We start from the raw sequence: 26,314 nt of genomic DNA, 5'->3' as shown, positions 1-26,314 counted from the left end.
ACATATCACACTAGCGTGCCTCAATACTGAAAATAAACTACAGACATCTGAAGTTTTGAAGAAAGAATTGTTTTTAAAGACAGCCATTAGTATCTCGCTTAACATTTGACAATGTTATTGAACATTACAGCTGTTCCATGTTCTAACTCAAATTCCCAGCTACGTTCAGCAGCTAGAAACCAATAGAATTATTCACTTGCAATCTGTACTTCAGTCAAAAAACAATTACTAATTCTCTCACATTTAATCCGTCAATATTCATCTCTATCTAGTCTTCCAGACTTCTTTACTTTAGAATGACTTGTTTTTAACTTGGTTGTAACATGCAGCCAATTTCTCTCTCTCTCTCTCTCTTCATTCTTTCAACAGTATTGATGTATTTTTCTACTGATAAAGGAAGTATCTTCATGGTTCTGCCAACATCTCTTATTTCCAACACTAATGGATATTTTCCGATACTATATTTTTCCTCTACCACATCATAGTTATTTTCCTCTTTCACACCATACGACATATGAATTCAGACATATACACCTGATAGATACTTTTCACTGCAAGAAACAAGTTCAGACATACATTTCCCAAATTACACCCTGCCTTGCAGGCCTCCCATGCTCCAACTTCTCTGGCCCAATCTAAGATGTTAATGCAAACACCTATTCAGGTGTCTCTCTTTTCAAACACCATCAGGGCACTTCCAATACCTGAAGAAACCTGCTCAAGTATATTTCCATAACTATCCCCTTCTCCTCCCCCCCCAAAAAAGTGTACTCAAGTTTTAGGCCTAGAGATATACAGTAATATAGACAAATTCTTGCTATTATTTAAATATAGTCTTGCATCAGTTGCATGTTTTCTACTTGCATGAGTTCTACCTCCAATCTCACATCCAGCTTCTGGATTATAAATTCCTTTGTGCAAGCAGTTCTTCATTTTAAGGTGCATTCATTCCATGGCAGCTGCAAACAGCTGTGGACCCTTGAACCTTACCACCTTTACTGGTGAATTCACTAAACCTAACAGCAGAAACATGACAAAAGCACATCTAAAAGTGCACATCTAAGTGCCATGTAACACAGGTTCCTATGCCTCTCCTGGAAACACCAATAATTGTCAAGGAAGATGAAAACAATGCAACCTCTCCTCCAGTGGATCCACTCCCAAGTTGGATTCTTGCAGGAGTTCAAGTATGCTTGCTACTGAATAGAGATCAAATCTCTAGTAGGCAGGTCAACTTGAGATGTTCAGGTTGGTCAAAGCTTTCACACACTCCCTTATGAATATAAGTTTAAAGAACAATTTCTCAATTTAAGACACAACAACTTACCAAAAGCCAATAGGGGACACCTGAGACTGCTGCAGTCTTCTGCAGGACTTGCCCTGTGTCATCCAATTGCTCAGATACAAGTAAATATGTACTCCTTGTCATCTCAAATACACCACTACTAAGATGAGGCATCTCGTCAGCATCCACCATCCACAGGGAGAGGTCAAGGAGCAAAACTTTATAGAATTACAGAATCACTAGAAATCACGTCAATCTCATTTACAGTTTTGGATATCTCCTGTAGGTTGGGCAGCACTGCAGGCCCAGCAGCCTGTAGCTGATACAAGCAATAGTTAAAGTAACCTGTGACTGAACCCAAAACAAGCAATGAGAAGAGTTGCTACCACTATGTGATCAAGATTCCCTATACTAGACAAAAGGAGCCAAGAAAAGGCACCTTAGGGTTGGAAGAGGAAAAGCAGCCACTGAAGCAGAGCCACACTCAGCCTCAAACAACCTGAGAAATACAAAAGGGAATGGGAACAGAGAATATGTGAACCCCTTGACTAAAGGGAGATTTGCTTAATCTACCCATGAAGCATGCCATATTCAAGTTCCCATGGCTCCAAGGCTGGCTGGCCAGCAAGCTGGTGAGGTCTTATAATAAGGACCAAACATCACTGCTTAGTTTTGCATAGGCACATACAATAAGGCATGTCTGCTAGAATACAGACTGTTTTTATAAGGGAAGCTGACTGCTCAGATAAATACTCAAACTTAGCTCTATTGCAACACTGCTAGCAATACTTAAGTACTCCTCATGAAAGCTAACAACCATAAAACAATCCACAGTCCAGGGAGAGCTGCCGGTCAAAGCAGCTGTCACTATTCAGATCCCGATACCAAGGGTACATTTGTTCAGCCTCTTCAAAAGCATGTTAGGACAAAGCCTCTTTTCTCCCCTTTATTCTCCAGAATGAAGCCGTACCAGAAGTCTCCTTCCCTGAATTCCGCTGGAACCATCTTGACAGCCCCTGTATGAAGCAGCCAGTACTGTTAGTAGTGGGATTAAAGGGAAGGTCTCTGATGGAGAAGGGAGGCCAGGAAGAGGGCTAAGCAATACCGTATGGAATTGCCACACACACTGACTAGCACCAGCCACTGCTCTAACCGCACTCCTGGCCACATTTGCTACCATGGAAAAGTGGTTTCTTGTTCAAAAGAAGTCTCAAATGACTCCAGCTATTCTGCATTTCCACCCAATCTTCATCTGCCAAGGGACAAAGCAATCAAAACTCCTTCTGAATTTTATTTGATTAAATAAAACTTTTTAAGTACTGACTCTCTGGGTTCCCAGCTTCTGAAAAGACTGCAATTAACTATGAAAATAAATTGCAAATTCTTAAGATAGCTTCCAAATACTGGTTTAGGAATGCAATACTTGCATCAGAGCTGGACTACAAGACTTAGTTTAGCAGGTGCTCTTTATTGCCTTTACAGAACTACTACTGTTTTAAACTGTTGAATTTGGCACATATACAGAGTAGATTGATTTTGTCATTTGCATTCCATTTTATGCTTTGCAATGTAGCTAAGAGAACAATCACTGTTAGTAGAAATTCAGAAATAGACAAAAGAGAGACTAATACAGAATGACTGAATACAAAAACATAGTTCTTGTGTAAGCAATTCAAATAAAATTAATACTATTGAATACCTTCTTCTGTGCCCTTCCAGGCAGTACTAACAAACAACACCTCACATTGCATCCATCATAGTTGTTCTTTAAGAGTATAGGAACATCACTACAGCATTAGTAAGAAAGCACTCCTACCACAGACATAGCTGTAGGCAAAGAGCTGTGCATGGCTTGGCTACTACGATTCAAAGATGTTTTTTCCTCACATTGGCCAGGGTCCTTCAGTGGCATTCCTGTAAGCGACAAAGTCCTATTGAACTGCAGAGCTCTCATATTTGAAGAATTCATTGATTGAATCAGTGAGGAGTAACAAGGCAGTCATCCAAAGTGATTCTGCTTACATGACAAATCAATTGCTAATGAAAAATTAAAGAAACTGTACAAGACTACTATGTGGCGAGTGTTGCTTAGGCTATGCTTTTTAGCTTATCCGAATTACGGTAAGAGTCCAAGGATACTGCTCAGAATTAGGGTCATACTCCATTAGATAACCACTGGAAACCATATGGTTTTCTTAGAGTAGGGAAAGCTGCTGCCTTACACAGACCCACACTGAGGTCAGGGATACGTTCTGCTTTTTGAAGCAAGAAGTACAGTTTCCCATGAGTGAGAGATGTGTTACAGTCACATGTCAACTGGGGTCAATACTACACTAATTAAAGAAACTACCAGGAGTAACAGATACACATATGTAGTATGCCCAAGACAGCCAGAGATTCTTTCAACTCCTCTAAAAGATAAACGAACAAAACTGAGCTGATGAAAGCACTCAGAAAAAAAAACGATAAAGCAAGGCTACGCTTTTATTTAAGACTAGTATGTGCAGTCATGGCTTAAAAACTAAAAATCATTGAAAAATATTTTAATTAAGCTACCTAATTAAACGTTTCTGCTTCATTAGTGTGTTGTGAATGAAGGTATTCTGTACATGCAATTATCTGACTCTCGTTTTGCAAACAAAGTAATTGTCATATAGTAAAAAACTAGATAAAACCCCAAATGTTTATTCGAAAAATAAAATCCTAAACAGTTTATATCCTTGTTACATGTGCTGCAACACATGCATCTTAACATTTAGTCTGAAAAATAGCAAGCCATGCAAGTAAAGATGATTTTCACAGAGTAAGACTATTCAACTTGCTTTAAGTCAATCCAGCCAATTTCTGCTTTGACAACTGGACCCTGACTTGAAATTCAGATCCTCTGTGTCAGCCAATACTTTTTGCAGCCCTCTAACTGCAAAAAGATCTGTGTTTTACCATACATGCCATGCAGTAATCCTTAAGAGTAAAATCTTGGCCTTTAAATTCTGCCTTTCAATGTCCTCAAGATTCCAACGTAAGTTATCTTAAATTTGTATCAAGATGGTCTTATTATCTAAATACTGAAGCTTCTACAGAACAGATCAATGTTAAATGTAAGTATTGCTGATTAGAAAAAAAGGATACCAATCGTAATGAGCAAATTGGACTTGCATCTCACTACAACAGCAGTTACAAAAGAATCCGCTAATCTTACTGTTTCCTTAAAACAACAAACTCACAGGTTTCTGAACATTTAAAATCGTGCCCTAGTCATTCAGATACTGACAACAAAGCGTCCTGAGAAACTTCTGTAAAGAAGAAAACATTTGCAGAACATCTCAGAATCTCAGAAACCTGAGACTTAGTTTTAAAAGTAATATACATTCCTAGGAACCTGGAAGTCAAGGGAAAAAGTCAACACACTACTGGATATCAAAAGATTAATCTGTGACTGTACTCCAAGTACTTCTTGCCTAGCAATGGTAATTTATTCCCCTCCTCCTATTGAATTCACTTGGAAGAAATAAGTGCAAATAAAACTAGAACTTGAATCAAATGCTGGGATTCATGACACACTGCCAATATGAGCGTATCTGCTCAAAGTTACACCAATTAATTAGTACTTCAGTGAGGTTCTACCTATACTGAATCCATCTCAAATCAAGAATCCAAACTCAAGGCAATCTATAATTTACAAAGTCTACTTTCTGTGTATGGCACAGGAACAACATCTTGCAAACAGTTTATTCAGATTAAGTGAGATATGTCATGGTGAATCACTTGTTTTCTAAACAAACCAGCCAGGTATCTACAGTGCACTGAATTTCAGTTCAGCCAATTCACTTACATAAAAAATACGTTAGTTCTAGCTGCTCAGACTATGAAATCAGGAACACATGTATTGCTCCAAGTAAACATGGAAACCAAATCCCTAAGGAAAATTAGAGCTTTCATTATTTTAACTATGTTCTCCTTAGCATCTGCCATACTGCACAACGTAGAAGGTAAGAAAACTACTCTGAAATGCTGAAGCTGTCTCTCTGCAAATTATCAAAGGCAGCTCCAAAAACAGCAGTAGCATTCTCTTCTTGGAATAACTGGTTTATTCCTGGGCCTGCCTCCCTAGAATTCAGGCCAGCACTGCATCTGCATCAGCAGGGTGAATTACAGCCAAACAGGATCTTACATGAGTAAGAGAGGGGGCAATTTTATCTTGCCACAAGTCCCAGAGAGCATCAAGAATTACTATCCTTGTTGCAAACGCTGCAGAGTGGTACAGATGACCGCATGTCACTTGCCCCAGCACGCTGGTATCTGAGTTTAAAGTAATGTAAGTGCTAACGTACTAGCTTATAAGCCTAGGTAATCAAGATGTGGCACATGCTCCTCTTTCCTCCCCACGGCTCTGTGGGCAGCTGCTTCCAGCTAAATGGCATGCAGCAGGTAGTTGAGGGAGAGGGAAATATCTGCCACCACTAGAGCTATTTGCATTTTGCATGTGATCCAGAGCCCTTCGGTCATGATGGGCAAATAAGCTAAAGCAAAGTAAGGCTATTTTAATGCTGCACCAAGAAACAAACAGGAGTTTAACATCCTGATATATCTTAACTTCCAAAATTTAATTTAAAGCTTTCCTGACATTCCCTTGCATTTAAATATTTCATCTTCTTTCTAGTAATACAAGCCTCTGACTACCATCTCAAGGAAGAGGCAGGTATTTCACATCTCATACACAGAAACTCCCTTAAAGGTAGCAATGATGGAAAAACGATATAGTTTATGCATCAAAACTGATTTTTGTGAACAACACACTCACTTTAAAAGATCTGTACTATCTAAATTTACAAATATAAATACAACTAGATTTTGCAGTGTCACAGCTGATTCTGTTTTTTCTTCAACAGGAAACATGCTTAAACCTCTTCACAGAAGAAGTTTTTTTTTTTTTTTTTTTTTTTTTTTTAAGTCAGTCCTACATCTAGTTGTGTTACTTTACCTCTATTACTAACAATTACTAGTTCAATAATAATCACAAATTATTACTGCAAATTTTTAAGTCATTTTTTCATTCACATTGTGGACTCAGGATTACAAGCAGAAGACAAAGTATGAGCAACAAAGTAAGTGTGCTTTACTTATTTTTACCATTTTGTTTTATTAAGTTCTACATTGAAATTGCTCATCTATACCATAAAAGAAAGAAATGCAGGATTTGATTAACATTCTGCCAGTGAGAATTAGACTAAAAGCAAGCAAAACACTGGTAAGAAAGTATAATATCTGCAGTCAACACCACCTTCCAACATACTTGGTTCACAAAGTGGCAAGAAGAGCTGAAATGCATCAGCTGACCTTATGTCTTCAGGGTTATCAATATAGGAACAACAGAACTTGTACTCTTAAGTCTCCCAGGCATTGACAGCTCTAGCTTTAGCTTCTAAATTGACATCACCATTTTGAAAAGATTTGTCCTGTATAAGTAAAGACTCCTATGTACTATCCTAGTCACCCCCCTCTTGCCTCCAAAAGGCATATAAACCTTTGGCAGTGCAAAACAACAACCACGAGCACGAACAGTAGTATTGAGTCATCAAATTATACACTTACTTGAGTGCAAGCTGAATCAAAGATTCATGTACTTGCTTATACCATTCTGAAGAATCAAATAAGCAGCATTATAAAATATTTCTGATTTAGTTCATCAAAAAATTTGCAAGTCTTAAAGTCACTTTTGCAAAGTCTTATCTCAAGAAATAGAAAAACTTCAGAAAATCTGAAGCTGTCACATGATCTTTTTATAATCCGTTATTTCAAATTTAGCTTACATGTATTTTTGCACATTTTAAGTTGTGTATAAATCAGGCTCAGGAAAACAATATTCTCAGAATGCGTTTAATGTAAGAAAACTAGCCCCCTATTCCCTCTTACTATCTCTGCTTTAAGTCAATGCTCAAAAATCACAGTACAATTTTTTAAGCAATATTGTTTGTGAGTGCACACACATTTCAAAAAGCAAGCAGTAAGAGTAAGAATTTAGAAATCAAGGTTGATCAGATGGAATGGCAGGTTGGATAAAACTTAGAAACACAAAGCCTTCACATTATTCATTTTAAAAGAAAATGAATGAAATTGCAAAAATAATATGCACATTTGAGTGACCAAAGACATTTTCTTTAACATGCTAACAGTAAAAGCCAAATATCCACATGAGAAGTGCAACTTGTACAACACGTTCAGGCTGTGAATGTGGTTCAACCAGACAAGCATGTTTGCAAAGCCACAGCTTTGGCACTGGAAAGGAAAACCGTGTCTTGCACTCATGCTCAAAATAGTAAGTCAAAAGCCAGTCATTAGTGGAAATAATAGTTGAAAGATGTTGGTGTGGCACGCACCTTCAGTATCATCACGCAATTGCTCCACCACATCTGTCAAATCCTCCCAAGAGTCTTTGCAAAGAGCAAAAAGAAAGGAAAAGAAAGAAAATGTCATGCAAGCCATGATGGAAAGGAAAGATTCAAAATCAGGGTATAAGAAAAGAATAACTGAAAGGGAGATTTGTACAATACAAGACTCAATTCATATTGGTAAGGGATTTGTAAATCAAAAGGGTTTATTAGTCTGCACAAAGCAATACAACAAAGCCTTTTTTTCCCTTGAGAATCAAATTAAGTTAGGCTTAAGAAGTTTTTTTGCTTTTCTGCATTAAGACAAACAATATTTTCATAAAGTGCATCCTAAAAAGAAAAGAAATGCATTATTTTGTTTGTAAGATGAAAGCACTAACTGTTGATACATATGCAACATCAGTTTTTACTTCAGTTTTCTCCTACCCAAAAAGGGCCCACAAAGTAACAGGGAAATACAACTAGAGATGAAAAGCAAGCCCTGCACGCATTGCATGTTTCACAAAAAAGACATATTGAAGACATAAATAAGGTTAAACTGAGCTCGAAGACAATCAGGACCATCATTCCAAAGACAAACATCAAGCAGAAGTGATTCAGCTTAGCCTGGACACGGGCCACAGGACTCGTTATTCCAACAACGGTTGACTAAGGCCTTGCTAAGGAAAACACCTCTTCCTACCTGCTCCTGTCGGCGGAGGGCTGGCAGGCAAAATGGAGGAGGTAGCTATCCCGGGAGAGGAGCAGGCAGGACAGAGAAAACTCGTTTCGGCACATCCAGCAATTCCCCGGTTTTGAACTCATTAAACAAAGCCTGATGAAACCCCAGAGGGTCTGAACCCTGCATGAATATCAGCTCCCTCCTTATGTCCCCGCTCTCCCCAGCGCTAATTTGCAATCCATTCAATGTCTGTAGCACAACAAAGACTATTTCCCTTTACAGGCCAACTGTGGCAAAGTACTGAGCAAAGTACACATACTATTGGGACCTCCTCCCTCCCACAGAAAAGCTATCACCAGCCTCCTCCCCCTTAGGAGCAAGAGTGAGCTAACAACTGCCATATACAGAGTCGCTGCACTTAAAGGGGGGAAAAAAAAAGAAACTCCCACCAATCTCTCAAAACTTTCTATGTTACAGTATCACTTACCAACAGTTTTCTCATCCTTTGAAACCGCTCTATTCAAACTAGATTTTTTAGAAATTAGTTTTGCATCAGTTTTCTTTATAAAACAGATACACACTTCCTCTGGCATAAAAGAATTGCAAATAAACGGAGCAGTAGAAAATGACTATTTACTGTGTCCTGTTCATATACCAGGGTTAAATCAATCACCTATTTTCGGTTCAGCAGAATTTCTCCTCCCCTTGGCAAGCGTGAAAAGGGAGTGAGAGTGAGCACAGGCAGGTTTACCTACCTACCTTTGCTTCTAGTAAGCAAAGGGAGGTTTTGCTTGAGAAATTTCCTGCTGTTGCAAGAACAAAGCACTGGTGATGCTCCTCACCTTCACCCAGCTTTCCCCACAGGTTAAACTTATGGGCCTTTCCCATTCATGGTCTCCTATTACAGGTGTTAAAGCTTTCTGCAGTTTCAGAATTTTTTTCATAGCTCATAGTGCAGTGGTGGTGAGATTTTTCTTGCACTTTTCGAGAATTCTACACTCTTGCTTTGAGGGCAAGAAACTGAATGCCACATCTCATGGGTCCTCCTCCCCGTTTCCATTTTGTTAGGAATCAAAATGCAGACTCATGTGACTCGGGAATTCGGTATTTGTAGAAAATAGTGTAACTACATGAAAAAAATTAATATAGCTAGTATTTTCTTATCTGAAACTGAATCACATAAGAGCCTAGCTGCACATGCAATGATTTAATAGCATTTTTCATCACTTGCAAAGAATCAAATTCTAATAACCGCAGAATCCCTACCCGCACACCAAGATTGAAGGCTAACATCAACAGTAAATGGTCTGTTATAAAATATTCGGTTTTTATCTAAAGTGTAAAATGAAGTCCCAGAATCTCATAGTCAAAGAAGATCTACAAGTAGCTTGGGAGCAGGGAAGAACAGAGAACTACCACGCTTCAATGAACCTTTGATGTACTTATCTGCCACATGCTCCTCTCTCAGTTTTGACTTTATCACTTCTAACTCCTTCTTTCGTGCACTGCACAGACTAGGTATAAGCCTCCAACTATTTTACATGCCTGTACTCCCTTAGGCTCGTTCTTTGCTCAGCTCCCTATCTAAAAAAACATTCAAAACCTCTGCTGTCTGTGACAGAGGGGTTTACACATAGAAGAGCAGGTTTTGATTTTTCATCACCTAAAAACATTATCAACATAGAAAATCACTAACCTATATTAGGTCAGCAAAATCCAAGCAGTCCAATATCCTACCTCACATTAAATCAGGGCTGAACATTTCACAGCAAAATGCAAGGAACTTCACATTACTGTGCTTGCTACATTTTGGACAATGGCTACCTACTTAACGCTAAAGGACTGTGGCAACTTGTTTTCAACCCTCAGCAAGTGATTCATGTAAATCTTACAAAGAAACATGCAAAAAAGTCACTGTTGTTTTTTCTATCTCCCTATACGCAACAATTCTATCTTCTTTTGGGTGATAAATTTGCAAGGATTGTTTGTATTTACATTGAGCGACCAGGAGATGTGTACAGATAAAAAGGAAAAAGCACACACATTTAATTAGCACTTTATTCACCTTCAAACCTTTGCGTGCAAGGACTTCCTATGGTTGTTTTAAGGCAAAAATATTTAAACTTTCTGTTCACTTCTTTGTGCATCCAACAACAGTTTGCATACATTTCATTTCCTCTTTAACACTGTAGAGTCACTTTTCCCTACCTGTCTAGAACTTCCACCTAACAGTAGTGTGGGGGGGAAAACCCCTCTTAAGACAAAAAAAAGAAAATCCTCTAAAAGTAGGACTTGAACATTTCCACCCTCTCATCATGATATCCATAAGAAAAACTCGACACTTTCAGTCATTATGAGCGCCTTTAACTAATGCACACCAACTTTACAAAACAGGATGATCAAGACTTCAAGTCTTCATAAAATTTCATTGCCTCATTCCAACTGGATTCTCAAAATGACTACTGTTACAGAATTTAACATCACATTAAAATAAATATACCAGGTATGTTCTTTACAAAAGAACTGAAGTACTTATACCACTAATGTATGAATCACAAAATTCCCATCTGTTATTTCACCAGTAAAGTTTTTAGAGTAATTTTCTTCATTACTGACATAGCAGCAAAGTAATCTCAACTAGTTTAAATACAGGAGACAGTCCAGCAGCAGTGTGGGATTCAGTTTGAGCTAACTTACTGAGTTTCACACTGGGGCAAGAAATCTTTTGCAGTCTCAGTGAGCTCACTCCAACATAGTAGTGGGGGTTCAGGAACACTCTTAGAAAAAACCGCAAACACTTTCAAATCCAATGTTAAATAGTGTTTCTTTAAGAGATTTTATCTTTTAATATATATGAAGAAGCAGCTTTGCTCCTGCTAGTAAGAATGCTTACAAAGTAGTGGTGATTAATGAATGGCAAACCATTACATACAGTTTTACAAAGTAGTGGTGATTAATGAATGGCAAACCATTACATACAGTTTAATTTTATATATATATATATATATATATACACACACACACACACACATATCTCCTTCCTTTCTAAACTTATCTTCCTGAATTTACTCATATCTTAGCTTTTGTTTCACTATTTCAAAGAAATAGACAATATCTAAATGTTGCATATACTGAAAGATTTAACAAGTATGGAGGAATAATGCATATTGCCAGCAGATACACTGTCTCATGCAACTGAAAGCTTTTAAAAATAAACTAGCATAACAATACTTTTGTTTTGTTATTAAACAGGCAGAAGTGCCTGATTTTTTGGAAGACTGATATCACTAACCTAACGTGAGGCTGAGAGTAGAAACCTTTATGAATACTCTAAATGTTCATATCTCTCCAATGCCCTTCCAGCTGCGTGCTACAGTACAGTGGTCCCACACCTTTTGGTAGCATCCATCACGTAGTGACCTGCCACACTGCTCTACAATGTGAGGAAAACATGCTACATGCAGAAGCTGGTCAAATGAAGGGGAAGTCAAGATCACAGACTGATACCACGGACATAATGAGGCTAAAAAACAGCATCAGATTAATTTGATGGGGTTTTTCAACAGGTGTCTCATGAGAAGAAAATAAAGCAAGACTTGCTGAACACACAGCAGAAGTATTCTGGTAGTATTTGTATTAAATCTGAACAGGTGTTAAACACATGCCCTCTAATAAATGCTGAGCAAATCCTATACTTCTGAGCTGTACAAAACCCTATCTATTTCCTACAAACTGCTTATACAGAATGTATTCATTAAGAAATAACATGTAGAGAACATTATCACTTCAAACAGAAAAATCTTAGCCTATTCTGGTATAGCACCCTCTAGTAAACTCCCATGACTTGCACAAAGTCTAATGACAGAACTGCAAGTTCCGCAACATGCAGCTCCCAAGTCCATCAATTTTCTGTCCATGTCTTCTTTACTTTTATTAGTAAAGTACTCTGCAAGTGCAACTAGTAGCATGGAAAAAAAAGTCTTATGAATAAAACTCATAGTAGCATATGTAAATAAAAATGTACACAGGCAAAGCAAAGAATCTACACTAGTTTCCAAGCATAATATCAGAATTAAATTCCACCAAAAGTAGATTAAATAGGTCAGAATCTGTTTTTTTGTAAATGTGGAAGGTTTTATAAGTTAAGGAGCATCTGAGAAATCAGTGAAGTAATCAAAAAACAGCACCAGTGAAGTAATCAAAAAAAAAAAGCACCAATTTTGAGAAGCAAAAGCAGAACCTGATATAGAAAACGCTCAGCAACAGTGACATGTGAATAATAGTTCTTCAGTTGCTGTAAAAGGCTTGTCTCAAATTTACTTATTTTTGTGTAAGTGCTTACAGAATACCTAACTCTGGTGAAGAGCTACAAGTGAAAAACTGCAACAAGCCCAAAGTCCCTGTGATCCATATAAGCTTCTGCCTACGAATAAAGAAAACAGCTGTTTTAAAGCTCACCTACAGCAGCAGTTGAGCTATGTACTAAACCCATCCGCAGGAAAAAGTCAGTATCAAGAAAGAAAACCGGACTACATTCAGGCTATCTTCATGCACTTCTATAAACGCCTCTCTTCTCCTGCCTGATGATTTGCCATGATAGACAAAAGGTCTGGGGATAAAAGAAAAGACACCTCTCACATTTAAAACAAGACCTACAGAAGTGCTGAAAGTATTTTTAGGGATGAATAATATATATGTGAATCAGGAAGACATTGAAATTAATAATTGAATCGAACCAAATCAAATCACAAAAGTGTCAAGCAACACAAGGGTGCCTCTTTCCTCATCTCTTTCTTCCTAACTACACAAACATTTCCTTTATTGAAGCCCCAACTGTACAAAGCATTCCAAAATCTTTTTCTTCCATAAAAAAGCAAGAGTCCCTCGTTAACATGCATAACTCGAAGTATCATGAGCTTCTACAGCACTTTTCAGATTCACTCAAAAGCACTTAAAACAGCAAATGAATTTCTACAGCACCCATAAGTATAACCATAATTTACAGTTTCACTGTCAATCACCCCTCCTTATGCCCTAAAGAAGGAAAGTATCACTCGTGCTTTAGAAGGAGATACTAATAAAAGAAATGCTGATGTGTGCTCTTTACAAAGTTAATTATAGGATTATTTTCTGCTTTTAACTTTCAGTCCACTACTATAACCATTTATTATTGTTTTTTGTGCCAAAGCATCCCACAATATCAGACAAAGTTGGAAGAGTTTACTGAGAAGTAATAATATGAATGACAAATTGCTTTCATATCATATTTCTCTAAGACTACCATATTCTCCTGCACTGCATGGACAAATATTACTTTTGCCATGAAAAGGAAACCTATAGACACATTATTACAGTTATTTAAATTCCATTATATTTGTTGCCTTAGGAATGATAAATAATTCATGTAATAAGGAATCATTAAACTGTTAAAGAAAGAAAATTAAGTAGATGTGGTTAATACTGTAGGCATGTAATGAATAATTTTTTCCATATTAAATTCACAAATCAGATGGATCATGAAGTGTCAACAAAGAAAAGGGACAAACAAAGGAGTTTCAGCATCATATTCCAACATCTTGTAATCCAAAAATTCAGGAAATGACCACTCAGCCTGCAGCCTAGAATACAAATGACAATCTAATAAAAACTTAGGAAGCAGTATAAAGAAAAGAAATACATCTTTTAAATCACTACATAAAAATCAGATCTCTAAATATATATATTTATTCTGCTTTTATATTTATATAGAGATAAACGCACCGATGAAAGCAGAAACTGTATCAAATCAAGGCTATCAATTTCTCTAGATCTGTAGCTCTGCTGGGGATGGGGAAGTATTTTCATGGACATAGAGAAAAACTTCCTTTGTTTAAAACATGAGCTACACAAAGACATTTACACACAGCTTTTTGCATGCTTACTTTGGCTGTAACAGAACTTAAAATAACTACAACTTAGTCACTTCCCTCTGCCATAAGAGACAGCCTTGCATACAGAAGGAAAAAAAAAAAAAAAAAAAAAAGTCCATTCTCCTCCCCCTGCAACCCATATCTGGAAAAGCTGTTTACAAAAATGGGAAGATGGAGGAATGGACACTGAAAAAGCCTGACAAACACATTCTCCCCTGCAAGTACTGCTGCATCAGCATGTGCCTGCCTGCAAGTCCCAGTCTTGCTTCCGAAGTAGCTGTATTTGCGCTGATGTTACTGACCTTGGCACAATCCGGTCTACACAGATAACAGTTAATTTCATCCATTTCCTCTTACCATGCAACGCATATTCTCTCAGTCTCCATGCTGTTATACTGCACCAACTAATGCTCTCTCAATCAATGCATCCTTATCTACCATTCAATTGTCCAGAACTGCTTGCTTTACCTCCCCTCACAGCAGCCACAGCTTTTGTTTCAATGTAACTTGTGACAATTGCCTACTTTTTGTGAAAAACCTCTACTCTTAGTAGATTTTAAAACCATTGTCATCACTTGTATTCTAAAGCACACAACTTAGTATTTGGCAGCATCCATGCAAACTAATACTTGACCATTCTTCCTGTATCACAAACATTTTAACATAAGTAAAGGCTTGCATTACAGTAAGAGAAATAGGAAAGCCACAAATTTGTAATAAACTGGAAGGGGATATAAAAGAAAAAAAAAAAGTGTACAGAGGGCTCAAGAAATCCCAATGCTACTCTCAATTACATCTAAGGAATAAGTCAACAGGAATGTTACACCAAGTGCTATTAACAGCATAATCACACTTTACATTATACTCCTCTCTCTGCTAGTGACTGTAAACAGGATTCTCTGCAAGTCAGTTGATTCGTTCCCTGCCACTCTTGAAAGTGTAAACCTTCCCACCCCCCAACCCATCTACCCAACATAAGCTTTGGGAAATTGAATTCAGAAGGGTTTGAAAAGACCTCTGGGTGATCACCATCAGATGTTTCTGTAGGTTGCAGCAGTGTGGAGTTACCTGAGATCATAGGCTGTTTCTCCACGGCCAGCCTCTTTCCAAAGGAAAATTCATGAATTGCTATGAGAAACTTTTCATCTTATTCTGGCACCTGATCATATAAAAGAAAAAAAAATCTTTTTTTTTTTTTTTTAAATCTCCATCTTTACTTAGACTAAACCAGCTTAGAAGAGGAAGAAAAAAAAATCTATCTTGATTGTAATCTCTTGATTACAAACCAGAAAATGTTTACAAAATTTTAAAATTAAAAATATAGAACCAAATTAGAATTGTGGCACCACTCTCATCCTACCATCCTTAAGGACTCACAAGTGCGTATCTCAGCCACAAAAGCCACAGGGCTAGACAACAGTAATCCTCTTCCACAGAGCACCCTCTCTGGATTGCTTAAAATTGGCTTGAGAGCTGACAATATAGTACTAATGTGTCCTGAGGACCTATTTTAAAAACTTCATCTTCTCTCCAGTTTGGTCCAGGGTCCAACGTCCATCTTTTCTCTGTTATTTACCCTTCTTCACAGCTCTCTTCCTGGTCATGATGCAATTCAGTGTAAACAAGGATCTGTCCTCCTCCCTCACAGAGGGCTCACAACCTTTATCATGTTACTTTCCAGCATATCCTGTCTGGATTACATGACCTAGCTGCTAGTCAAAAGATTTAAGATTATTACCATATTGTATTTCACACATCTTGCATATTATTGACTTCACAGATGTCCAACCCGGCATTCCGCGTGATTTTTCAAGCTCCTTCCAACTTTTTACCTATTTAGGGGTCCTTGCTACCAACAATACTTTAAGACAGATACTTCTCTTACAAAAGAGTCACCTCCTGCAATTTCTGTCAAGATGCAAAAGGTTCCTGTTATTCTTAAGTACAGTATTTACATCAGATTTCTTTTGTAATCTGAAAGCCATAATTCCTGGAGCAATTCCAGCTCTGAAAAATCTGATCTTAACTACCAAAATCATATATGGAAAAGATAATTTAACATTTACATATTATAAACATGTCACTATAGTTCACCTTTTAGTGCAAGTACAAAAGCATTTTAAAGAGTGATAAAGTAACTCTTGACAGTTGCAAGTTTCAGATGACAGTTATCCTATGTATTGCTTATGCTCTCACTTACAAGCCAATCCCACGAGCATTAAGATTTCTGTTGCTCTGAGGTAAAGTTCCTCCTAAAGAATGATCATTTAAAGTAGATATTTACCATTCAGTAAAACCATACAAGATAATTTCACATTTCCTAACTTTCCATGAAAATTCAGGTTACTGTTTAATCCCATATATGTGTACATACTCTTGAACAAGCAACAGAAAACACAGTCATGATGTTTCCTACACCTCAGTCCCTAAAGACACCTCCATAATGATTATACATACTGCAAACAAACAAGAGCACAGCCACTACTGCCACATTTCATCATTTTGTGATGCCTGCGTAACACAATGAAGCTCTGATGCCTAATGAAGGACTAGGGTTTACTTAAAGAAAATTCTTATTTTCTAAGCTAAGCAGACTTAATGCTTTATAGCAAAATCAGCTTATTTTCATACATATAGAATTGTTTCAGATGATCAAAAAAGGAAATCAAACGTTTTTATTGTTAAGCATCCATTCTACATACACGGATACAGACAGCAAGAAACTAAATATAGATGAATTAGTAATAAAGTATTAGTATAGTTAAAGAGCTAGATGTTACTCATGGTGGGGAGAAAACACAACAACTAAGATTTGCTCTTATTTGCACCAAGAAACTCCAGCTCTATGGCAAGGAATCAGATTACTCCAAATTTACACTGCTTCATTTGAGATCAAAACCTCTTTCCCAAAGTATTGAGCCTTTGGCTTAAGCAGCTGCAGAACCAGGCTCAGCTTTACTAGATTTCAATAGCACTGAAGGAAGGTGCCTTTTTAAAAAAAAAAAAAAAAAAAAAAAAAAAAAAAAAAATCAATGGATAAAACTGCAATTACCACCATGTCCGAATTCTCCATAAGTTACTAGCTCCCTTCCTGTCCCTTCAACTCAAATCACGGAACTGGCCTGAAGCTGGATTACTCTAGGGAAGACTAAAGCAAGTAGACTCCCAAGGAAAGGGCTGACAGCAGGTCTGATCTCAAAAACAATGAGCATCAGCTGTGGTTTCTGCCTCTGTGCTTGGGGAGCCCTTGCAGCAAAACTGCAAAGCACACCTCTAGCTCCCCCTAACATCCCAGTTGTAACACCTAGCACGTTTTTGAACTCCTCACATCTGTCTGTCTCATACACAGCTTTTTGATGAGGATATCAAAACAGAGCAAATAGGAAGCACTTCCTTGGACTTCCTCTGGTATCTTTGAACTGTATTTCCCAACCAACCGGCTCTAAATAGTCAACAACAACAAAAAAAGCAACCATAAGATTACCTGCTATTAAATAACTACTCCTTCCATGCAAAAAGGACAGAATTACTGTAGCTTATTTATCAGCAGTCCAGCTTTCTCTGGTATCTTACTTTCTACCCATGGTGTAATTAAAAAAAAAAAAAAAAATTAAGCAAAAGCTTACACTCATAGCACAGCCAATTATACAAAGCAACATTTTAATGTTTAAGACCTATGTAAGACCAATCAGCTGAAAAAGTTAGGAATACAGAAAAAGCAAAGCTACAGAATATTAGTCTCCCATATAATTCGGTAATTTAGTATTCATAGGGCATTACATGAGGGCAGCACAGCAGAAGCATGTGCAAGTCAAAATTCTCTAGACTAAAACCTCATGTTCCTATCACATTTTAAACTTTTCTCATCCTCTGTTATGTTCTTGACCCTTCATCTTCTCCTCTCCTTTCCTCACTGTGCCTCCCTAGTCCTCCTTGCTATATCAGCAGGCCCAGAGCTGCTCTCTTCCTCCTTCCCAGGTCCTCTTGTCACCTACCACATTGACATCATGGGCTAGCAATGCCGGGAGGAAACGACTGCAGAAGACAGCTCTGAGGCAAGGCCTGGAGCACAGTTCAGTCTTGAGCTTACCAGGAGAGCAGCAGGGTGAGGTGGAAGGCAGGATAGCTGCTTGCGTGCTGGGAAGGGGGGACACAGACACCCCTATGCTCCCCTGCCGGCATATGACAGGGTGAGGAGAGGCCAAAGGCAAAACCTCTCAGGAAGCAGCAAGAGTTGAGGGATAGCAACTAGAGGTTTTGAGACCTTATTTTAATAGGCTGCAGATTTGCAACTAAAAAACATCCTTTTATTTTTCACAAGTCTTGATTTCTAAGAATTGCAGCCTTCTATTTTGCTTCCAACAGAACTCTGGGATTTTTTTTTCATTGTAATTCCTACTTTACTTCATCAGTTTTATGGACATGTTACAAAACAAGCCACCCCAAGGTCCTAAATCTCTCGCTTGTCCTCTCGAATACTTGGTATTCGTAAGCCCCGTTATCCTGTCCCTGAACCCTTGCATGCACTGAGGCAGCAGAAGCAATGCTGATGCTGTAACAGCACTTCTAACACTACAGCTAAGGCTGCGTCAGCTTTCCCATTATGAACACATCCTCCTGTGCTTGTCACCTCTGTTATAAATATCGCTTTGGTCCAAAAAGAAATCGTCATTCTCCCTCCCAACAAGCAACCTTGTTAAGCCATGAATATATAAACATCTCCACAAAGATCATCAGGATATGGCTCTTTTTCAAGTCATTTTTGACATAAGTATGACAGAGCTTTAAAAACAAATAATTATTTTTGTAGTTTTGAGGAAGCATTTCTCTAGTATTAGTGTCTGAATTGTTCTCAGACAGGCATGCAGGACTGCAATCAGTGCACTGTATTACACGAATAGGACATATTTTCAACGGAAGAAAAGTAATCTGAAAAAACTCTATTACTACAGAAACTGGATTCACCCAAGCCCACTTTCCCCTATGAGTTTGTCCAGAGGGAGAAGGTGAACAGAGAGAAAAAAAGGCAGGTGGAATATGGATCTAGATAACCCTTAAACTGCAGAAACAACAATTTTCCAGACTGTACTAACAGAAGTCCCCTAGATTTCTTAAAAGGTCATTTACTAACCATAATATAACAAGCCAATATGCCAAAAGAGTAGTTAGTGTTTATGACAGAGAGAGTGAGAGAGAGAGAGAGAGAAGTATCAATCCATCTGCATTGGAATGTATTGTACAAAGAAAAAAAATCCCAAAACATACAAGCAGGACTGAACGAGGTCTGAGTAAGTGTATGTCACAAAAAAAAAGAGCATGGAAATGGAAAGTCAGCTGAATTACTGCACCCTTTTCTCACCTTACACTGATTGTGCTGGCTCCGTGTTTCTGAGCCTGTAGCACTTTTTTAAAACCTTGGAACATGCTTCAGAGGGAGCTTTAGTCTCCTCCTTTGAAACCTCTTTCTAATGTCTCTCTGTAGGACTAGATGTAGGCAAAGTAAATCCAAGCCCAAGCGCTGCTACCCCCAAAGCTGTCGTCAAATGTAATGTCAGGTTTTTTTCCCCCCGAAAAATTTACTGACTTTAAAACTTAAATCATTTCCCCAATTTTTTTAAATTGCTTCAACCAGCAAGACAACAATATAATAAAGCAATGCTGATGTGGGATGAACCAGACTACTTGGTGGAGTTGCACTTCTATAGTTACCAGAAAAGGGCCAAGCATGAAAAGATGGAGTCTCCTCCTGGCAAGATTGAACCATGCTCGGCATCCAGCAAGGGGCACTCAGAACCCAGCAGTATTGGTGCTAAGAGACTACGACAGCACAAGCTACCATGCAAAACTCCTGCTGGAATTCATTGTGCTTCCTTCTTCCTCCGCTTCTTTATTGGTAGGGAAATGTGTGGATGTCCTCTTGCTTTCTTAATAGTCACAAAGCTTTCAGTCCTTATTTCACCTGACCTGCTAGTAAACTGTTTTCACCACCAACCCAGACCACAAATCATTGTTTAAAAACAGAGAAAGATATGTTGCATCTACATGTTTCAGGCTTCTAAGCTATTACAAACAATGGCATGTTCAGCAGAAGTGAAGACTTGTGATGGAATTACCACCTGACATCAGGTGTAAGTGCATAATCACTCAGGGCTTTCCAAAAACTGCCTGTCAACCACAGGCAGGTACAAGTCAGCATTTTGCCAGCATGCTCCATCTGTAAAAGCTGACAGCCAACAAATACAGCTATAAGCCATGTTTTAAGAGTAACATCATGATTAAGTGTATCACTGAATACACATCATGGTATTTTCTTCCTGTGACAGGCAAACCTGATCTTTTCGATGCATCTTAAAAAACACAACTAAGCATACACCTGCCTCTCTGGAAAGGGTGGGTTACTAAAGACACTTGCAATAGATTCCATCTGAAGCATCAGTTTGGCTCTCTAACGTGTCACACTGTGTCCAAATACTCCGAACAGGACGAGCGCACTTCATCCCAGAGCAACCCCCTCCCGCACTTGCACTGCAGCTGTAACAATGCGCTGGCTGCAGGGACCCCGAGGCAGGGAACGTGACCGTACCTTCATGGGTAGGTTCTGGGTCGGGTGTTAGCGAGATGTCGTCCAGCTCGCGCAAGCAGAGCCATTCTCCATCCATCGACACTCGGAATTTGCAAAGATAGATGGTCTCCATGGCAGCCTGAGTGATCTTGTCTGTGGTGGGGGTTGGCATGTCGCTTTGAGGCGTCAGAGCAGACATGATGACTCAGCTGGTACAACAATAACAACAGAAAAACAAGAACTAAAAAGAAAAGCTTTCTGAAGAAGAAAATAAGAAATACCTTGCTATTAAGGACAGATATGCCCAAGATCACACAAACTGCTCTGGCCTTTTCATATATAAGGCAAGATAAAAATGCTGCTCCTTCACGCTTGTCTCCTCCTTTTCACCAACTGTCGTTGTCCTCAGCTATGCTAAAGGCTATTGATCCTAATGGACCACAGAAAATCTGTCTTCTGCATCAGAGCAGAAAAAAAAAGAAAACAAAAAAAAGAAAAATGGAAAAAAAAAAAAAAAAAAAAGAAGAAGAAGAAAAAAGGCTTCCACTGATGATTACCCAAGCAAAAACAAAGGAAGAATGCAGCACAAGATACCCAGATTCGCTGATACCAAACTGCTGGTCGCTTTCTTCCCAGAGAAGCCAGGACAGCAAGTGCTAATAGGATTGGTTGTGCGCAGTAAGCAGGGTGTTGACCAAAATGGCTGACTAATGAACTGAACTGAAAATTCAGGCTCATGTGATCAGCCGCTCTGAGCATAGGGCAAGCAATTCCCAGGATGCTTTGTAGACGCTGCTGATGCAGGGACAGCAATTAGGCTCTCATCATCCGCAGCACCTTTGCATCAGACCCTGCTCGTCAATTTGTGAGCAAGCAGATCGCACCGCACGCATTTCTCATCGGTCGCCCCCATACTACAAAGGAGTGCAGACAGCCGCGCGAGGAATACAAAGAGACATTTGTATTCCTTTCACGTGCCTGGATGCCGCTATACAAATTAAGGACCTATTTCTTCACAATAGGTGTGCAAGTTCAGGTTTACACTTTATCCACTGTGCAACTTCCTAAGGCATTACCTTAGAAGATTTCCCATAAAGAAAGAAATTTTAAGATAGATTTATCCTCTCAGGGGAACAAGGAGGGAAAAAAGTATCAAGTTGGAAGCACTTCAGTGATCTAAGATTTACCTCTTTTAGGTAGGGCAAGTGGAACAGAAGAACAATGCTGAAGAAATATGTGTATAGTACTAGAGTGAATTTATACTTTTTAAATCTCCTCTGAAAATTGGTATTGCTCAGATGAGTCTCATTAAGAAATATTACCTCTCAGCAAGTAGATAAATTGCCTTTCAGGCTCTCAAGAACAAAGCAACAGCACTGTGGGGTCCTGCACTTTCCCTGCAGGCCGATTCTCCTTGTGTCCCCCATGCCACAGCCCCATCTCTCAGGGACACAAGACTGCCCTGTACTAGTCCCTGATCACCACACACCTTTCCGACACCACAGACCATTAAATAGTGAGGGCACTATTTAACCAGAGCATGCAAGACAGGGTTGCCAGCCATCTGGACAATAAATTAGCTGATCTTAATTTATTCCAGTGTGACCCCAGTATACTGTGGGCAGCAGCTCTTCAGATGTGCAGCATCCAGATGGATGCATTTTACACTTTCCCCCCACCCTCCCCACATAAATTTATACAAAGTTGACTATTTACCACACAAAAAAAAGTATACAGATAGGAACATATGAATGATTAATGCATGCGACCTTAAATAGTCTGTGCTTTTTTTCCTAAAAAAAAAAAAAAAAAACTCAAAATGATGTGTGTATACTTCTTAGCCATATGAAATACAGAAATTGAGCACTTCATAGAAAACTTAGCATACCAACACAGACAACTTTTTTTAAAAAAAGGAAGTACACTCATTGTGTCAAAATTTCACTAAGTTGGGTAAAAAAAAAACAGTTTACAGCTGTTTTGTCTAAGGGGCAAGAGGAAACAGTTGCTTTCAATAAGAACTTCCTGCATGGTGCAGAACATTTTAACTCAGCAATTCTGTTTATTTTAGTCTAATGGGGAGAAAAAGAGTCATACAGCATATTACAGTGATGCAAAAGAGAATTATTTCACAAATGACAGTAGTTACTATTGTTCCTTCTCCCTAAAAGAGAAAATAAACCATGCTGACAGCAGTTGAACTCGTGATGTTTATATATCCTTTCATTAACAACAACCTCTAGTTTTATTGTTCAGATTTTATTATATTTTTATAACCATTTTGGGGTGGTGGGGAAATCATTATACACAAACAGCTAGTGGAGAACAGACTTCACTAACTTTGTGAAAAGGTTTGAATGAACAGGAAATAACCAAAATAAAACAAAATAAAATTTAGAATCTATGAAGTACCACAAGAGTGTAACATAGCATCCAACATAATTAGTTATCAGCCAGTTTAGATTTTTCTTTTAGAAAGGGTTAGAAAACAAACAACATTAGGTGTAACTCTACAGCTCCCTTTTTACCAAGCAGGTCTTCAGCTGGACTTAGTCCCGGCAAATGACCCACATACCAGGATCACAACTGATATTTGTTGAAAAACTTTGTACAACTTCAATTTTATGCCATTTGCTTCTCCTTTGCATGAAGAAACAAAAGAAGCCAGGCTCTCCTTTTCAGGTCAATTTTAATTTCTGGCTCCTTTCCACAATGGTCCTGCTGTAAATACCACATAGAAATGTTTAAATAAACAAACCTAAAGCACTTCAAAATATTGCTCAGATCTAATAAATTTCACTTTATGGTTATGTTTTGCACAAACCTTAGCTGTGGAGACAATATACCTAACAGATTTTAAACAACTGCCAGTTTAAAAGACAGACCTACTCCATCTCAGTAAAACTACACCTTTTACCATTCTCATTCCCTGCCTCCAAAAAATCAACTACGTATGTTTAGAAACTCTAAATAATTGTAACAATCACTTCATTACTTTTAACAGTGACAGAAGTTTTCAATTTATTTTTGGAAATTTTTTTTCTAGAGAGTTGATACCAGTATTTGAAGATATTTAAGAACTCTTCAATTGGCCAGTGGACATGGTATTCTCCAAATTCCAGTACAATACTGAATTTATACCCCCAAAAATTTTTGTGTGTGTGCATGCGTGTGCACGCAGGTTTTTTTCCTAAGAAAGATCTCTTCCAAATACAGACTTTCAGGGTAAGCTAAGACAAGCAGTAAAATAGCAAAACTGCTAACAGAGATAGGCAGTGTCTCTAGATCAGCTACAATACTTCTGGAAAATAAGAACTGTGCTCAGGAAAAAAAGAAAAAAACACAAACACAAAAAAACAATCTATTATTCTGGGATATACTGACCTAAGAGCTTTGTTTAACCACCCAGAAAACAGAAGACAAAAACAACCCAACATGCCATCCCCAAAAAACTCTGTACCTCAAAAAGTGACAAATACTTGTATTTTCATAAAGCCTTTGATAAAAACACCACGCAATTCAAGGGCAAGAGATAAAGCTCCATAGGAGTTCAAGAACTGGCTAAAGGACAGAAGAAAAAGTGCAGTACTAAATAAAGGGGAGGTTATTAATGAAGAATCACTTTGAGATTCACAAAGTTGTCAGACAGCTTTGAATGGCCTTACAAAATCCTAGTATTAACCACACTTTGGAAAAGCAGTAGACTTTAGCTAGATTATAAAACAATGCAGTTTGCAAAAAAATCTTCTCAGGAGAAAAGAAACTGTAAGTTGACTGTTTGAATTTTAAGTCCGAAATATCTGAAAGCAAGCCATTCTATCAGTCATTCATACTTAAAATCTTGACTTGACTGAAAACTAAAAATAATTTCAAAAGCTGAATAAATTAGAATGACCTAAATGATAAGAGAAACAAACCAACCCTCAAAATACCTTTTGGACTCCAGGGGTTATTTTACAATGATTAAAAGGCAGCTTTGGACAAAGTTTTACTTCCAGTGACAGCAAATCCAAGCTGCAACCAAAATGAGTTGCAATGGTTGCAAGAGAACCTTCCCTGATCACTCTGAAAGAAGGTAAGGCAGCCATACAGCAAAACAGTAAAGCTGGCAGATGGGGTGATTGCTTTAGATGACTGTGCTTCTTCAGTTATTAAAAGAAAAAAAATCACAGGAAATCACAGAGCCATAAAAGAAGCCACTACCACTATGCAAATAGGAAAGACCACTGAAGGAACCTGGATGGTGCTAACAACTTTTACTCACTGATGAGTTCCAGAGTAACTACTCTGACAGTCTGACAGAGACAACAGTGACACAGGTAATTTACAGAGAAAAAAGATAAAAGCTACAAAGAAATATAAACGTTTATATCACAGAGCGGGACCAGCATGAATCACAAGCAGATTCTCACAAGTTTTTCGGAAGCACGTAACTCATCCATGGTTGTTGTGTGAGCTTAGATGGCCTGACAACCTGATCCAATAACGCAGCTCCTAGGTTCCGAAGTGAAACAATTCTGATCTTCCTATTTCCTACACATGCTTTTGTCCAATACATGAAGACCTGTAACCACCATAACTATGAACATAGTTTCTGCTCTGGTGCCCATCTGTCTTCTCTTTCATCATTTAGCTTTACTGAATTTAGAAAGATGCAGCAAAACAATCCTCCAGTGACTTCAGCTCTCTCTCAACACTCTGTCCAACTCTGTTCCTGCTTTCAGTAGCTACACCAGTGGTGATGACGGAAAAAAAATAGCATCAGGCCTATCCCTGGTTCAAGAGCTAATGGAGCTGCTACACCACAAAACACACACAAACAAGTTCTGGGGATAGCTGTCTCTCAAGGCACTCTCTTGCACGAAAAGCAATCTAAAAAGATAAAATTAGTAAGAAAGCTTCTTTGTCATAGAAGTCTGTTTCTGACCCCCTGGCAGCACAGATATGTACATTACCTCCAGTAAGAGTGGCACTTTGACACCCCCCACAAAAAATATGAATGGGCAAAAGCAAGAAATTAACAAGCTCAAAAACAGCAAAACAATCTCTCAATTCCCTGAACAAGTGACAGACTTGTTTCTCTACCTAATATGAAATACAGAGATTATTTCAGGATTTGACCACCTCTTATCACTGAACGTACAATTAAACAAAGGGAAGAAAAGACTACTTGAAGTATCACGATTTGGTAGGTGTTCAATGGGAGCAAGAGATAGTTTTGGTTTTTGTAGACATTATAATCAAGTTGCTTTATTTTAAAAAATATGCTAAGGATTTACTGCAGCTTTTCATGCCTAAGTAAATCTTCTTTTTCCCTGCGATGTCTGGAACCATCCATATCTTTGTGGCATGAAAATGTCATTGAGGTCACCTCAAAAGCAGGTGTTGCTGGCATGAAAAGCTTTTGCTATCTCCCTGCCTTAGCAGCTCTTGCCTTCACCTGGCATTTGGAATCATCTCTTACCCTGTAAATAAGCAAACTTGCATAAAAGAGAGAATGATTAACTG

At 38.3% G+C, this 26,314-nt stretch overlaps 1 protein-coding gene across 4 annotated transcripts in view; it reads right to left on the bottom strand.

Moving 5' to 3' along the window:
• Window positions 1-26,314, bottom strand: part of RUFY3 (RUN and FYVE domain containing 3) — a 61,447-nt gene that overhangs the window by 31,575 nt on the left and 3,558 nt on the right. The window contains exon 1 of one of the 4 annotated variants that reach the window (XM_062574249.1): window positions 20,828-21,122. The exons of 2 other annotated variants lie outside the window; for them this stretch is intronic. In XM_062574249.1, the coding sequence (XP_062430233.1) occupies window positions 20,828-21,005 (178 nt within the window). In that variant the 5' untranslated portion in view covers window positions 21,006-21,122. Of the gene's footprint in view, window positions 1-20,827; window positions 21,123-26,314 lie in introns of those variants that run through there. One more of the 4 variants, XM_062574247.1, reaches the window with a different exon arrangement.

Source organism: Rhea pennata, chromosome 4, assembly GCF_028389875.1.
Source record: "Rhea pennata isolate bPtePen1 chromosome 4, bPtePen1.pri, whole genome shotgun sequence".
Taxonomy (NCBI): domain Eukaryota; kingdom Metazoa; phylum Chordata; class Aves; order Rheiformes; family Rheidae; genus Rhea; species Rhea pennata.
Note: the sequence above shows the minus strand (reverse complement) of the source record. Positions and strands in the feature narration are given on the sequence as shown.